We start from the raw sequence: 17145 nt of genomic DNA, 5'->3' as shown, positions 1-17145 counted from the left end.
GTCGAGCAGAGGGATCTAGGAGTGCAGGTACACAGTTCCATGAAAGTGGCATCACAGGTAGATAGGGTGGTCAAGAAGGCTTCCCACACATTGACCTTCACCAGTCAAAGTATTGAGTCCACAAGTTAGTATGTGTAGCCATTTAGAACGGAGATGACGAAAATCTTTTTCACACAGTTGTGAGGCTGTGCAATTCTCTGCCTCAGAGGGCGGTGGAGGCTGGTTCCCTGGATGCCTTCAAGAGAGAGCTAGACAGAGCTCTTAAAGGTAGCTGAGTCAAGAGATGTGGGGAGAAGGCAGGAACGGGGTATTGATTGTGGATGATCAGCCATGATCACATTGAATGGCGGTGTTGGCTCGAACGGCCTACTCCTGCACCTATTGTCTATTGAACTGCAGATGCTGGTTTAAACCGAAGATAGGCACAAATAGCTGGAATAACTCAGCGAGACAGGCAGCTTCTCTGGAGAGAAGGAATGGGTGATGTTTCGGGTCGACACCCTTCTTCAAACGAAGTTAGCTTGTTACAGTTGTACAAGGCACTGGTGAGGCCATAGTTGAAGTATTGTTTGGATCTGGGCATCGTGTTATAGGAAAGATGTTTTCAAGCTGGAAAGAGTGTAGAGATGATTTACGAGGATGTGGCCAGGACTTGAGGCCCTGAGCTATAGGGAAAAGTTGATGTCTGCGCCCCATCTACCTCCTCCGGCATCTCATTCCATATACCCACAAGCCTTCGTGTGAAAAATCACGCCCCCGGGTTCCTATTAAATCTTTCCCCTCTCACATTAAACCTATGTCTGGGGCCCTGTGGCTAGCAGTATACCTATATTTCAATGATTTAGATGAGATCATACATTGCAGATTATTACGTTTGCAGATGACACTAAAGATGGTTGTCAACAATTGCAGCAGGATCTTAATCAGTTGGGCAGGTAGGCTGAGCAATGGAGTTTAATGCAGAGAGATGTGACATGTTGCAAGGCACTGGTGAGGCTACAGTGGAGTATTATGTTCAGTTTTGGTCACTCTGTTATAGATGTTGTTAAGTCCAGAGGAGCGCAGGGAAGATTTACGAGGATATTGCTAGGAGATGAGGGCCTGAGCTACAGAGAGACGTTGGACGGGCTGGGACTGTATTCTGTGGAGTGTAGGAGGATGTGATGTTTAAAAGATCAGGGAATAAATCGGGTAGATGCACAGAGTCGTTTACCCAGAGTAAGGGAATCAAGAACCAGAGGACTGGAGTCATACAACTTGGGAACAGGCCCTTCGGCCCAATTTGCCCACGCCGACCAACATGCGCCATTTACACTAATCCCATCTGCCTGCATTTGGCCATATCCTTCTAAACCTATCCTATCCATGTACCTGTCCAAATGATATTTTAACGTTGTGATAGTACCTGCAGCTCGTTCCATATACCCATCACCCTTTGTGTAAAAAACGTTGACCCTCGGGTTCCGATTAAATCTTTCCCCTCACACCTTAAACCTGTGACCTCTGTTCTTGATTCCACTACTCTGGGCAAAAGCTGCAAGGGGAAACTGTGGAGGCAGGTACAGTGCATGTATATATGTAGAGAGGTGCATAGGCAGCAAAGGTTTAGAGGGATACGGATCTAAACAGGCGAATGGGACTAGCTCAGTCATGGGTCAATCAAGCCAGAGGGCCTATTACATTTTTTGTGACACTAATGTGCACATTATCCTTTACATCACACATTATAAACAACAATTTATCTAGGGCAACTGATAATTGACTCTGTACATTCACCCAATCTAATTCCCCTCATGATTTTAAACACCTCTATAAGATCACCCCTCATCCTCCTGCGCTCCATAATGTCGTAGCCTGCCCCACCTCTCCCTATAGCTCAGGACCTCGAGATCTGACAACATTCATGGAAATCCAGCAAAGTGACCAAACTGAGCACAATAGAACACTCCAAATATTCCGAGCAAATACCCGTGGAATCATGGAGCATGAAAACAGTCCCTCGTCCCAACTCTTCCATCTGTCCGCTGAGTTCCCCTCTATACTAACTCCATCACTCTGTACATGGTCCCCAGCCCAGGGGATTCCAGCGCTCCTGCAGACACTGCCTTCAGTCATCCTGCCTCAACCATCTATCAGACAGGGAACTGCAAGTACTCTGGGGAAGTGAATTCCTTCCCCTTTACCTTAAACCTTTGTCCTCTAATTTTATCTACCCCATGATATATGGAAAAGGTTCCTGCAATCAATGCTGTCTATACCCTTCATCCTTATCTAATATCTCTGAAAGCTCTGGTTTCCTGACACATCCCAAAGAAGAGAAACAGGTTGGTAGTTTAATTGGCCTCTGTATATTGCACCTAGGCTAGTGGTAGAATCTGGGGGGAGTAGATGAGGACAGGGGTAAAGAAAATTGGGCGAGTGTGCCCAGATGGAAGACGAGGTGCTGTTATTCACTACAACACTGCAGGGGGCAACAGTTCAGTGTGAGAGTGGGGCACTGAGTTAAAGTGGCAGGAAAACAGAACCTCAGTCACTCCTGCACCTGAAGGCAGTTGCTCCACAGAGAGATCACAGTCTGCTATTAGTTCCTCCAATGTAGAGGAAGGCAGTGAGCAGCGACCTAATGCAATATACTAAATTGGACAATCGTAGAGGAAAAGCAGTGGAAATGGCAGGATGAAGGAGAGCCCCAGACTCAATAGGCCAAGGGCTTCGAAAAGAAATAATTTAATCAAAATGATGATAGCATCATAGAAACATAGACAATAGGTGGAGTAGGCCATTCTGCCGTTCACGCCAGCACCGCCATTCAATAAGATCATGGATGATCATCCACAATTAGACTGGTGACACACCAGTAAAAGGACATCTGAAGCTCAGCAGGTGACAGAAATCATTGGGTTGTAAAAGTGACTGAAAAACCATCACATGAAGAAATCTAAACAGAATGGAAATGATAATTTTGAAGATATTTACCATTGGGAGGGAAACGAAGGAAGTCTTTCAATGAATCTACCTCTTTTTATATTGTCCAAAAAGTTAAAGCTTACTTCATAACAAACTTGGCTTCCATATGTGACATTTTTACTTTGCTCAACCAGAGATAGGGCTTTACTACCTGAGGAATCATACTTAACACAATTTTGTCAATAAACAAAATTAATTGAAAAACATGCAGAGCATCAACCTATTTGTGTCCCAGGTGATTACATTTCCATCGAATCCTGACGTCACCAACAGTCTTGTGCTGGTATCGTATTCAATGTTCTTGACCCAGCTGGTGTGGCCGTGCAAGGTGCAGACCTTGGTGTTGAGGTTCCGCAGGTCCCAGAGTGCCACCGTTGTATCGTCAGAACAGGTCGCAAAAAGCCTGTTGTCAAGAAACCTGGAAGAAAATCACAGCACACACTGATATTCTAACTATCGCAAACCTCTCATAGTACAGTGGAAAAGATTATCACTTAAATGGCATCCTAGATTGCGCACGCTTCGTGAAGTTTTATCTCACTCACACCCCAAAAATAGCACATTTTCAAATCAAATTCAACGGGGTACAGATTAAAATTAAGGAATAGATGGAAGTTAAGATGAAGCAACCAGGCAGCACCAGAGAAGCAGGATAAGACCCTGCATCAGCTCTCTACCCCTGCATCAGCTCTCTACGCCACGTCAGACCTGACTACCCTGCGTCAGCTCTCTACCCCTGGTGAATGTGAAAGATACTAGAGGGTATTTATAAATTTCTGCTTCACAAACTAAATGAAAATAATGAACCATGTCTAATTCCATGTCATTTGGGTTGTACCTATTGGATAGAATCAAGTTGTTTGTTTATAAAGACAACAGCACAAACTGGAAAGAGAACTGTAGGTGACAATTCTACTTCAATTTGCATACTATCCAACCAGATCAGATATACTATACATAGATGATATCATATCACATCTATCTATTTATCATATCTATCATATATCACATCTATCTATATATTAAAATGGTGTGTGTGTGTGTGTGTGTGTGTGTATGTGTGTTTCCATTTTCAGGTATTTTTTCAGATTAGATTTTCGGCCTTTGATTCCTTGGTCCGCCAAAACCACACGCTGAAGCTCCGTGATTTTTTGCATTTCGCTAGCGATTTCACTTTTACATTCGCTAATCCACTCTCCACTCATTACATTTGGACATTGTTAAGTACACATTTTTAAATAAAATCCTCCCCCCCTCCCCCCTCACTTATCTTAAATTCTAAACGGGACACGAGCTGCTGACATCACAATTCCACATGCCGACCAATCCAGGCCCACCTGCCTCCAGGCCCCTCCCCCCCTCCCCGCCGCTGTGGATTAAAGGCGCAGAGAGATCGTGAAACTTCTGCAGAACAAACATTTTACAGCTCCGTTCTGCTGTAGCTTCTTTGTTCTACACATCTCGAGGCAGCGACTCCTCACGCGCTGAACCTTATCATCACTGTTGGCGCAGCTCGTGAAGCTATGCGCACTCATTCCAGCTGTGGGTTTACAGAGTCAGAAGCCGCTTCTCTCTCTCTCTCTCTCTCTCTATCTCTCTCTCTTCATTTGGCAGCCCGGCTCTCCTCCACTCCCACCACCCCGCTGCCCGCACCATGCCAAGTACGCTCGCGCCACGCCTCCCGCAGCTCTACTCCCGCCCGCCCGCTCCAACCCCCCCTCCCCCCACTTCACCTCTCTCCCCTTGCCCTCTCCACCCAGACAGAGAGGGGTGTGTGAGTGAGTGAGTGAGTGAGTGAGTGAGTGAGTGAGTGTGTGTGTGTTTTTGCCCTCGAATTTCGTCGAAAACCAGACGCAAAAATTGCGTCAGGGCTCTCGCTTCACTTTTTCCCCCTGTTGCCAGCTGGGCAACCTTGGCATTACAGCATTGCACACATTACAGCTGTCGCCGACACAAAACGTCACGTTCCTTTCCTCCAGAGATGCTGCCTGACCCACTGAGTTACTCCAGTTTTTCGTGTCTATCTTCGGTATAAACCAGTATCTGCAGTGCCAAGCCGGGCAAAATGATTCGGCGTTTAAGTTGCCCGGCGGCACTTTGGGTGGTCAGTAGCACCCGGGCAACTGCTAAATTCGAGCCCTGCGCAGAGATTTTTACATATATCGGTAGGGATTTAACTTATGATTTCAGAAATGCACTCCTCTGTAAATTTGCTCAATTATTTCCCCAGATTTTGAATAAAATTGTTCCCAAAACTCACTTTAAAAAAAATAATCGCCGCTTGCCATCTACTGACGTCATAATGCCCACATATCGAGGCCCACATATCGAGGCCCTCTCGCACGCCGCCCTTCCCCCCACCCCCCTCTCTTTCTCCTCCCCTCCTCCACCCCCCTCTCCCTCTTGCCCTTCTCTCCTCTCTCTCTCAGCCCCCTCCCTCCTCTCCACCATTCCCCATCCCCCGCCCTCCCTCCCCTAAATCCCCTTTCCCCCCCCTCCCCCAAACCTCCCCCCCCCACCCCCCCCGCATGGACCGTTTTTACCTTCTCCCCTAAATCCACAAACATAATGGCAGACCCATTGTTTCTGCTTGCTCGTCCCACGGAAATGATTTCCACGTCCCTCGACCCCATCCTATCCCCCTGGTCCAATCGCTCCTGACCTATGTCCGAGATACCTCACATGCCCGTTGTCTCTTTAATGACCTGCTTTCCGAGACCCCACTCTCTCATCTTTACTATGGATGTTCAGTCATACTACACCTCCATCCATCCCCCAACAGGAAGGCCTTAAAGCCCCGAGTTTCTTCCTCGACCGCAGAACCACCCAATTTTCCTCTACTAACACTCTACTCCGCCTAGCAGAGCTGGTCCTTATCCTCAACAACTTCTCTTTTGACTCCTCCCACTTCCTCCAAGTCCAAGGCGTACCTATATGCCCCAACTATGCCTGCCTCTTTGTAGGGTACGTTGAATAATCCCTGTTCCAGACATACACTGGCTTCATCTCCAAACTCTATCTCTGTTACATTGACTGCATCGGTGCCACCTCCTGCACCCATGCAGAACTCATGGACTTCATCAACGTCGCCACCAATTTTCATCCTGCACTCAAACTAATTGGACCATCTCTGACACATCCCTCCCCTTTCTTAATCTCAGTCTCCATCACAAGAAATAGACTATTGACTGATGTCTATTACAAACCCACTGACTCCCACAACTATCTCAACTACACTTCTTCCCACCCTGCAAAGAGTCTATCCCCTACTCCCAATTCCTCCGTCAAGATGAGGTGTTCCATACCAGAACTTCCGAGATGTCCTAATTCTTTTGGGAACTGGGCTTCCCCTCTCCCATCATAGATGAGGCCCTCACTCGTGTCTCCTCGGTACCCTGTAGCTCTGCCCCTGCTCCCCCTCCCCCAAACACAAGAGACAGAGCCCCCCCCCCCCCCGCACCCCCCCAGTCCTCGCATTCCATCCCATCAGTCATCGCATACAACAGATAATCCTCCAAAATTTCCATTGTGGAGGGAATGGTCTCTGCTCATGGAATCACCACTAGCCACATTTTCTCATCTCCGCCCCTTCCGAAGAGACCATTCCCTCCGCAACTCTCTGGTTAACTCATCCCTTCCCAGCAAAACCACTACTTCCCCAGGTACTTTCCCCTGCAACCACAGGAGATGCAACACCTGACGCTATACCTCCTCCCTCGCCTCTGTCCAGAGACCCCGACAGTCCTTTCAGGTTAGGCAGAGGTTCACTTGCACCTCCTCCAACCTCATCTACTGTCATCGATATTCAAGATGTGGATTCTTATACATCGGCGAGACCTAACGCAGACTGGGCGATCGTTTCGCGGAACACCTTCGCTCAGCCCGTGTGAACCAACCTGATCTCCCGGTTGCTGGACACTTTAATTCTCCTTCCCATTCCTACACTGACCTTTCTGTCCTCGGTCTCCTCCATTGTCAGCGTGAGGCTAAATGCAAATTGGAGGAACAGCATCTCGTATTTCGCTTCAGGTAGCCCCGGCATTCCCTCTCTCTCTATCCCGTCCCCATCCAAGTCGCACTAGCTTCTCATTTTCACCCTACAAACAGCTTACAATGGCCTGTTTCCCTTATCATCATAAATTTTTTGCATCTTTCATTCATTGATCTTTACCTCTCCACATCACTGTCTATATCTCTCATTTCCCTTATCCGTAGCCAGCCTGAAGAAGGGTCTCGACCAGAAACGTCACCCATTCCTTCTCTCCAGAGATGCTGCCTATCCTGCTGAGTTACTCCAGCTGTTTGTGTCTATCTACTCTTTCTCATGTTATCCTTGAGGTCCAAAGGACCACATTTCCTACTTAAGAGAAAATCAACCAGGCACATTGACTAACTTGAAGCCCACAATGAAACGTGGGAAAATAATGCTCACCTTCGCTCCATAGATGCTGCTGCACCCGCTGAGTTTCTCCAGCATTTTTGTGTACCTTCAACAAAAGTGTTCCTTTGGCAGAGGAAATGCATGTAAAATGATGGTGTTCATAATCCATTTACACGCTTGTATACATTATGGTAATGTATACCATAATCCAAATTAGCAGGAAATCATCTTACTGTGATGGCCAGTATGAACCAAACTATTGGACATGAGCCATAAGGCAGTCCACCACATCAATGGTTGCAATGAGAATGACCAAAGTAATCCTTCCACATCAGAATTGTTTGTACACAAACCAGAATGTATACAAGCGTGTAAATGGATTATGAACACCATCATTTTACATGCATTTCCTCTGCCAAAGGAACACTTTTGTTGAAGGTACACAAAAATGCTGGAGAAACTCAGCGGGTGCAGCAGCATCTATGGAGCGAAGGACTCAAAGGAAATAGGCAACGTTTCGGGCCGAAACACTTCTTCAGATAGTATTGTTGAATACTGGTATTGTAAGCAAAGGCAGGTACAGCTCGCAAAACAAGAACCAAACTGACTTCTGATAGCATCACTAGAATCTCAACAATAATTCTTCAAAGCTTTTTACCCATGTATAGATATTATCAAATATACCCAATTATTACACAACAGTGTACAATACGATGATGAGGATGGATTTGGAGTACCGTGCTCAGTTTTAGTCACTCTGCTATAGGAGGGATATTGTTAAGCTGGAAAAAGTGCGGAGATTTATGAGGATGTTGCCAGGACTCGGTGAGAGATTGGGCAGGCTAGCAGTTTATTCCTTGGAGCGCAGGAGGCTGAGGGGTGATCTTACAGAGGTGTATAAAATGTTGAGCTGAATAGAGAATGTATGCACAGTCTTTTTTCCCCCAGAGTAATGGAATCAAGAATTAGGGGGGACATGGGTTTAAGGGGAAAGATTTAATAGGAGCTACTTTTTCCCACACAGTGGGTATATGGATGTAGGAAGGAACAGCAGATGCTGGTTTAAACCGAAGATAGACACAAAAAGCTGGAGTAACTCAGCGGGTCTGTTACTCAGAAGCGTCTCAACCTGAAACGTCACCCATTCCTTCTTTCCAGAAATGCTGCCTGTCCCGCTGATTTCCTCCAGCTTTTTGTATATTTTCAATACAAACCAGCATCCTACACTACTTCAGAGTTAGGGTAAAGGGAAATGAGAGATATAGACGGAGATATAGAGAGATACAGAACAAATGAATGAAAGATATGCAAAAAAAAGTAACGATGATAAAGGAAACATGCCATTGTTAGCTGTGGGCTAGGTGAAAACAAGTTACAGACAATGAATCTCGACAAGACAGTGGCGAGTGGAGTGCCGCAAGGCTCGGTGTTGGGGCCGCAACTGTTTACCATATATATTAATGATTTGGAAGAGGGAATTAGGAGTGACACTAGCAAGTTTGCGGATGACACAAAGCTGGGAGGCAGTGTGAACTGTGAAGAGGATGTTAGGAGGTTGCAGGGTGACCTGGACGGGTTGAGTGAGTGGGCAGATGCGTGGCAGATGCAGTATAATATAGATAAATGTGAGGTTATCCACTTTGGTGGCAAAAACAAGGGGGCAGATTATTATCTCAACGGGGTTAGGTTAGGTAAGGGGGAGGTACAGTGAGACATGGGTGTCCTTGAAAGTTGGCGTGCAGGTACAGCAGGCAGTGAAGAAAGCTAATGGAATGTTGGCCTTCATAACAAGAGGATTTCAGTATAGGAGTAAAGAGGTTCTTCTGCAGTTGTATAGTGCTCTGGTAAGACCACATCTGGAGTATTGTGTACAGTTTTGGTCTCCTAATTTGAGGAGATTGAGGCAGTGTGATCGAGGCAGTGTAGCATAGGTTCACGAAATTGATCCCTGGGATAGCGGGACTGTCATACGAGGAAAGATTGAAAAGACTAGGCTTGTATTCACTGGAGTTTAGAAGGATGAGGGGGTATCTTATAGAAACATTTCAAATTATAAAAGGACTGGACAAGTTAGATGCAGGAAAAATGTTCCCAATGTTGGGCGAGTCCAGAACCAGGGGCCACAGTCTTAGAATAAAGGGGAGTTTAAGAAAAAACTTTTTCACCCAGAGAGTTGTGAATTTGTGGAATTCCCTGCCACAGAGGGCAGTGGAGGCCAAATCACTGGATGGTTTTAAGAGAGGGTTAGATAGAGCTCTTGGGGCTAGTGGTATCAAGGGATATGGGGAGAAGGCAGGCACGGGTTATTGATGGGGGACGATCAGCCATGATTACAATAAATGGCGGTGCTGACTCGAAGGGCCGAATGGCCTCCTCCTGCACCTATTTTCTAAGTTTCTAAGACAAGAACGAAGGGTTACTTGAAGTTAGAGAAATCAACATTCCGACTTGGGTTTTGAGCTGCCCAAGCAAAATATGAGATGCTGTTTCTCCAATTTGCTTTTAGCCTCACTCTGACAATGGAGGAGGCCTAGGACAGAAAGGGCAGTGTGGGAATGGGAAGGTGAAATGAAAGTGTTTGACAATCGGGAGATCAGGTAGATCCAGGTGGACTCAGCGATGGTGTTGAGTGAAACGATCGCCAAGTCTACGTTTGTAGACCAGTCCTCTCTTTCCTGTGCCCCACACCTGGGCATGCATCCTTTCTCCTCCCCTCGCCTCCCTCATATTTATTTCTCTGGCCTCGCAATTCGCACTTCATCTATGCTACCTCACACCTTTTCATCTCTGGCCTTGGTCCATAACTGCCGTCACCTTTATCCAACCATCACCCACCAGGCTTTGTCTTGCCCTTCTCTCTTCCAGCTTTCCTTCTCCCAAACACCACAATCAATCTGAAGAATGGCTCTGACCTGAAACATCACCTATGCATGTTCGCCAGAAATGCTACCTGACACCCTGCTTGTGTCCTGTTTAGCTCTCAGGAAAGCTTCTATCTGTACATATATAAAGAAGATGCTGCATTGGCTCCTGGTGCTGAATCCATCCATCTACTCGAAGCATGGCAAGACTAGCTCTGGCCACTTCCCCATTGTTCCATCACTTGCAGTTGTGGTTAGTCTGCCTAGCCCCATTGACCTCTCTCCCTCCGCTTGGACTGGGTCACCTATACTCACAGCCAGTTATTACGACTTGGTGGTGTAGAGCTTTACAGTCCTACACAGATTAGCAGCTGCTTACATTTGATTAACACTAAGGACAAAGCATGCGTTCAATCAATAATCATTAGTATGTACAACTTCTATATTTCTCAAATATTATTCTCTAGGATTGTGAAAAAAAAGCCATTTTATTTTTGCAAACATTGACAGGAAACGGGTTTACACCAAAAATACACAGCTGCTATATATATATATATATATATATATACCTGGCATATTGATAATATCCATCAATGCAAAGGGTAATGTAACTGACCTGATGTTATTGACACAATCTTCATGGGCTTCAGACAGAGTTTTGATATGCTTTGAAGACACTGGATCAAACAAGAGAACTTCTGTCTGTTCACATGCCACTGTCAACACTGACCTGCAGAGAAGAACCAGAGGTTTGCAGTTTCCGTCGTTGGACAAATAACAAGTAATGAAGATTACAGGATGTAGATTGAAAATCTGATTGAATAGTTGCAGGACAACCTTGTTCTCAACCTTCCCAAAACCATCAGTTTGTTGACTTCAGGAAGTGAAGACAAGGGATCTGTGAACCTGTCTTCATGGATGGGATGGTGAAGATGACTGTAGAGTCAACAGCTTAAAGTTCCCTTGTGTGAACATCTCTGAAGATTTGTCCTGGGCCCAGCACATTGATGCAATCACAAAGAAAACCCATTAATGCTTCTAATTCCTTAGAAGATTCAGTATGTTGCCAAATATTCTATCGAACTGTCACAGGTGAACGATAGAAAGCACATCAGGCCTTAGGCCTAATTCAGTAAACCAAATACCCAGGAAGGAAAGAGATTACATAAACTGGTAGACATCAAGGGTACTGAAGATACACAGAAAACGCTGAAGTAACTCAGCAGGTCAGACAGCATCTCTGGAGAACATGGATAGGTGACGTTTGGGGCCAGGACTCTTAAGACTGATTGTAGGGGGGAGGAATTGGAAGCAAGAAAAGGCCAGGACAAAGCAGGCTGGCAACAGCCGACATCAGTCAGGATAGACAGTCTAAAGAAGGGTCTCGACCCGAAACTTCACCTTTTTCCTTCGCTCTATAGAGGGGTTGCACGTAAGGTCACTGGGTCATAGGGCTTGACGCACGGAGCCGCTCAATCCATCTGGAGGACATCCGTAACTTCCGGTATATGTTATTAATGCAAGAAACGCGTATTTTCCTACCTGTTAAAAACCGCCAAAATGTTGAATTTTTGCGCTGAAAAAAATTGTGGAAGTCGGGGTAAGTGTGAGAGACATGTACCCAACTTTAGAATTCCAAAAGTGAAGCCAAATGAAGGTAAAGAGAAGCGAGAGCTGAAGGGACAACGGCAGCTAAAGTGCTTGGTAAACATTGGCTGTGCAGATATCGGAATTGAAAATATTGGGAATTATCGTGTTTGCTCACTGCATTTCATCAACAGTAAGGCATTATTTGTGTTTTTTCTTGATTCCTTTGGTATCTAAAAAGTCTCAGAAGTGATAAATCTGGCTGTAAATTTTTCTTCAGATGCGTTTTCATTTTGTATGTAAAAACCCACTTGAGAAACATGGGCGATTTAAAAAATTTACAGCCAGATTTATCACTTCTGAAACTTTTTAGATGCCAAAGGAATCAAGAAAAAACACAAATAATGCCTTAGTTGATGAAATGCAGTGAGATAACAGCCAATGTTTTCTAAGCACTCTGTCTGTTGTTGTCCCTTCAGCTCTCACTTCTATCTACCGTCATTTCTCCTCACTTTTGGAATTCTGAAGTAGGCTAAATGTCTCACACGCTTATCCCGATTTCCATAATTATTTACAGCACAAAAATGGACAATTTCAGCGGGTTTTAACGGGCCCGCTACGCTGGAAACAATGGTAAGTGCCTACCTGCAGTTCAACGCGTGTACTCCATTTGCAGTAGCGTAGCAACAGTACGGGTCATGGGTCGTGACCCGACTGCCGCGAAACCTCCCTATAGATGCTGCCTCACCCGCTCAAGGGGATACATCATTACCACCTGGGGAACTGGTTAACTGACTTTTAATGTGGGGGGGGGGAGGAGTGTTTGTACAGGAGCCTGAAAACTGTAACCACCAGATTCAAGAACAGCTTCTTCCCACCAACCATCAGACGCTTGAACACTAGACAACGCTAACCACAAATCTACCTCAGCACCTATGATCTACTGTGGACTTTGATCTATGTACTTTGGTTTTGCACTATTATGGTTTGGTTACCTACTATTAGAGTTATTAATTTAATGTATTATATTAATGGGCCTATAAAGTTGCAGTTTGTACGGGGGCAAAGGTGGAGTACAGGGGTGAGGATGGCAGGGGCAGGGGGGGCAAGGTGGGATACGGAGGGCGAGGTTGTGGGGGGGCAATGGATGGGTTGTGGGGGGGCAATGGATGGGTTGCGGGGGGGTGCGAGCGGGGCAAATGGGGGGTGGGGGTGAGGGGCAAGGGTGCGATACGGGGGCCGAGGTTGGGGGGGGGGGCAAGGATGGGGCGAGAGTGAGGGGGTAATGGGGTGGCGAGGGTGAGGAGAGCTACGTGGGGTGCGAGGATGAGGGGAGTAATGGGGGGGGCTAGGGTGAGGGGAGGGGGTTATGTGGGGGGGGGGGGTTATGTGGGGGGGGGGGGGGGGCGAGTACGGGGGTAATGGGTAGGGTGGGGAGGGCAATGGGTACATGTGGCGGTGAGTCCGGTACGGGGGTGAGATGCGGCGGGCCCGGGCTCCTACCCGTCGGGCGAGTACTCGAGGTTGAAGGCGGCGCCGTGGGTCCTGGATCCGAGGGTGAGCTGCCCGGCCGATTGCATGGAGCCGTACAGACTGGTCATCACGCAGTAGGTGCCGCGGCCCGGCTCCACCGACGGCCCGAAGCCGCGGCCTACCGAGCGGCCGCTCACCCAGGAGAAGACGCCGGGCCGGCGGCGGCGGGACCTCCGGCCTCCCGGTGCCTCCGCGCTCATGGCGCCGCTGACTGGGCGCGTCCGCAGCCGTCACAACCAACCGCTGCCGCTGCCGCCGCGTCCCGGTCCTGGGCCGTCCCTCACTTCCGTCCCTCCGGTCCGTCCCTCACTCCCGTCCGCCCCTCACTCCCGTCCGCCCCTCACTCCCGTCCGCCCCTCACTCCCGTCCGCCCCTCGCCTATCTCTAGAGCAGAATGTTTAATTGTCACAGGCACTGTCAACAGGACTAGCAAATTCATACTTGCTGCAGCTGTTAAAGCCCCTTTAACATAACACACAATCCACTCAGTGGCCGTTCCTTCCACCGACCCTTATCTGACACCCCGGCTGAACGTCCACACATCCCATTCCCGTCCCTCTCTCCATCCTTCTTCTTCTTCTCCTCCTCCTCCTCCCCCCCCCAGCACACCTTCCAATCTTGTTGATTCTCTTGATGTGCTTAATGTTTCCATGCCCTCTTCTACATTTGTGAAACCAGACAACTGCTTTGCTGAACACAAACCCCACCTTGAGGTTCCAGTGCTAACCTTCCCCATTCCCACTGACCTGTCAGTTATCGGCCTCCTACTCTGCAGGGCGAGACAAAACGCAGCACTTCAAATTCTGCCTGGGTAATCCATAACCCAACAGCATCAACATGGAATTTTCCAATTTTAGATAACCCACTCCTCCTCTCTTCCTTTCTCTCCTCTAGGTCTTGAACACATTCTTTTCATTCCCTCCCACTGCCCAGTAACCTTTCTTTCCCCCAAATGGTTCCATCTGTCGATCGTCCAATTAATCTCTCCACTTAGTTCCCCATCTTCTCCCCTCCTCCCACTTAGAATTTTGTCCACCATCTCTCATCTACTTCCTTTCTTATCAGATTCCACAACATGCAACCATCTCAGCCTGTATCACAATCTCCACCCCTCCCTCCTCCACCCTGGCTCCATATGCCCTCCAATGACGACAGGGCAGGCGGTGCTTTTTATTAAATTGTATAAGATCATGAGAGGAATAGATAGGGTGAATGCATAGTCTTTTACCCAGAGTAGGGGAATCAAGAACCAAAGGAGACAGATTTCAGGTAAAAGGGGAAAGATTTAATAGGAACCTGAGGGGTAACTTTTTCCACACAAATGGGTATATGGAACAAGCTGCCAGAGGAGGTAGTTGAGGCAGATACAATATTTAGAAGATATTTGGACAAGTATGTGATAGTAGAGGTTTAGAGAGAAATGGGCCAAATGCAGGCAAATGAAACTATCCCAGTTGGGCAGAAGTGCGTGTTTCCATGCTGCATGACTCAATGAGAGGGCAGTTTGTGCCGTAGCTCTCCCCATCATATCCATACTGGCCATCTTCCCTTACAAGCCAGAGTCCTGACACAAGGTGTCGACCTGAATCTTCATCATCCTTCTGCCTCCAGTACTTTGTTGTTTTGCCATACTCCATGCAAGAACAGTCTCGTTTGTCTGCCTTCAATCCATCAACCCTGCCTTTCAGCCCATTAGCCTCAATCTTGTGTGTAAGAAGGAACTCCAGATGTTAGTGTAAACATAGAAACATAGAAAATAGGTGCAGGAGTAGGCCATTCTGCCCTTCGAGCCTGCACTGCCATTCAATATGATCATGGCTGGTCATCCAACTCAGTATCCTGTGCCTGCCTTCTCTCCATACCCCCTGATCCCTTTAGCCACAATGACCACATCTAACTCCCTCTTAAATGTAACCAATGAACTGGCCTCAACTACATTCTGTGGCAGAGAATTCCAGAGAATTCCAGAGAATTCCACTCTCTGTGTAAAAAATGTTTTTCTCATCTCAGTCCTAAAAGATTTCCCCTTTATCCTTAAACTGTGACCCCTTGTTCTGGACTTCCCCAACATCGGGAACAATCTTCCTGCATCTAGCCTGTCCAACCCCTTAAGAATTTTGTAAGTTTCTAAAAGATCCCCCCTCAATCTTCTAAATTCTAGCGAGTACAAGCCAAGTCTATCCAGTCTTTCTTCATATGAAAGTCCTGACATCCCAGGAATCAGTCTGGTGAACCTTCTCTGTACTCCCTCTATGGCAAGAATGTCCTTTCTCAGATTAGGAGCCCAAAACTGTACGCAATACTCCAGGTGTGGTCTCACCAAGACCTTGTACAACTGCAGTAGAACCTCCCTGCTCCTATACTCAAATATATTTGCTATGAATGCTAACATACCATTCGCTTTCTTCACTGCCTGCTGCACCTGCATGCCTACTTTCAATGACTGGTGCACCATGACACCCAGGTCTCGTTGCATCTCCCCTTTTCCTAATCGGCCACCATTCAGGTAATAGTCTACTTTCCTGTTTTTGCCACCAAAGTGGATAACCTCACATTAATCCACATTATACTGCATCTGCCATGCATTTGCCCACTCACCAGGCCTATCCAAGTCATCTTGCAGCCTCCTAGCATCCTCCTCACAGCTAACACTGCCCCCCAGCTTCGTGTCATCCGCAAACTTGGAGATGTTGCATTCAATTCCCTCGTCCAAATCATTAATATATATTGTAAATAGCACTGAGCCTTGCGGTACCCCACTAGTCACTGCCTGCCATTCTGAAAAGGATCCGTTACCAGTCGAGACCCTTCATCCGACTGAGTCAGGGAGGGGGACACTAGAGGAAGGTGCAGAACAAAGCAGAGCCTGAATGGATGAATCGGGAAAGGTGAAGCCTACAATGGCCCATTGTGTCTACCCTCAATCTTGTCATTTCCCTGATCCCCAGCTCCAATCCTATCCTGTTCCCTTCCTCCCCACTCCCCATCTCCTTGATCCCTTCACTTCCCTTTGCAACTCATCTCCAAAGGTGTTGTCACCGAATTAGTTGTAATTTGAACAGAGAGAGAGCAACGTGCTATAAAGAGTGAACATCTGTAACACCACTATTTATTTATTTTTATACGAAGTTCCATCTTACATTGAGATCTGCTTTGGTTCAAAACCACCAATAATATCCTGTGTATAAACACAAAACACCAGCACCAGTGAATGTTTTACTCAATTGAATGAGTCTTTCCAGTTCATTGCTCTCTGGTTGGATTAACCAAACTGATCTTTGTATATTGACTCACAATGGGGAGTTATTATTAATCATAATTTCAATGATTCAGAAATCGGAGAGTCTAGAAATAAAAGGACACACCTTTAGAAAGGAGATGAGGAGGACCTCATTGAAATGTACCAAATAGTGAAAGGCTTGGATAGAGTTGATGTGGAGAGGGTTCCCACTAGTGGAAGAGTCTAGGACTAGAGGTCATAGCCTCAGAATTAAAGGACGTTCGTTTAGAAAGGAGATGAGGAATTTATTTAGTCAGTTGGAGCTGTGGAATTCATTGCCACAGAAGGCTATCGTGGCCAAGTCACTGGGTATTTTTAAAGCAGAGATTTATAGGTTCTTGATTGGTACAGGTGTCAGGCGTAAGCAAGATAATGGGGTTGAGAGGAAAAGATAGATCAGCCAGGATCGAATGGCAGAGTAGACTTGAAGGTCGAAGTAAAATGATGAAATGATTCACATTTCATTGATGAGCTACAGATCAGAACCTTGACACTTGTTTTGCTTACCGAGGGTCTTATTTGACTTATTCCACACT

The 17145-nt window shown here is 46.7% G+C and overlaps 1 protein-coding gene across 1 annotated transcript in view; it reads right to left on the bottom strand.

Moving 5' to 3' along the window:
• Positions 1-13597, bottom strand: part of dcaf10 (DDB1 and CUL4 associated factor 10) — a 36771-nt gene extending 23174 nt beyond the window's left edge. Inside the window, exons 1-3 of the mRNA XM_033020453.1 lie at positions 13300-13597; positions 10826-10939; positions 3188-3385 (exon numbers count right to left, since the gene is read on the bottom strand). Coding sequence (XP_032876344.1) covers positions 3188-3385; positions 10826-10939; positions 13300-13529 — 542 coding nt within the window. The 5' untranslated portion in view covers positions 13530-13597. The remainder of the gene's footprint in view (positions 1-3187; positions 3386-10825; positions 10940-13299) is intronic.
• Positions 13598-17145: the final 3548 nt, after the last annotated feature.

Source organism: Amblyraja radiata, chromosome 1, assembly GCF_010909765.2.
Source record: "Amblyraja radiata isolate CabotCenter1 chromosome 1, sAmbRad1.1.pri, whole genome shotgun sequence".
In the NCBI taxonomy this organism is placed as follows: Eukaryota; Metazoa; Chordata; class Chondrichthyes; order Rajiformes; family Rajidae; genus Amblyraja; species Amblyraja radiata.
The sequence above is the reverse complement of the archived record's forward strand: the minus strand, read 5'-3'. Positions and strand labels throughout refer to the sequence as shown.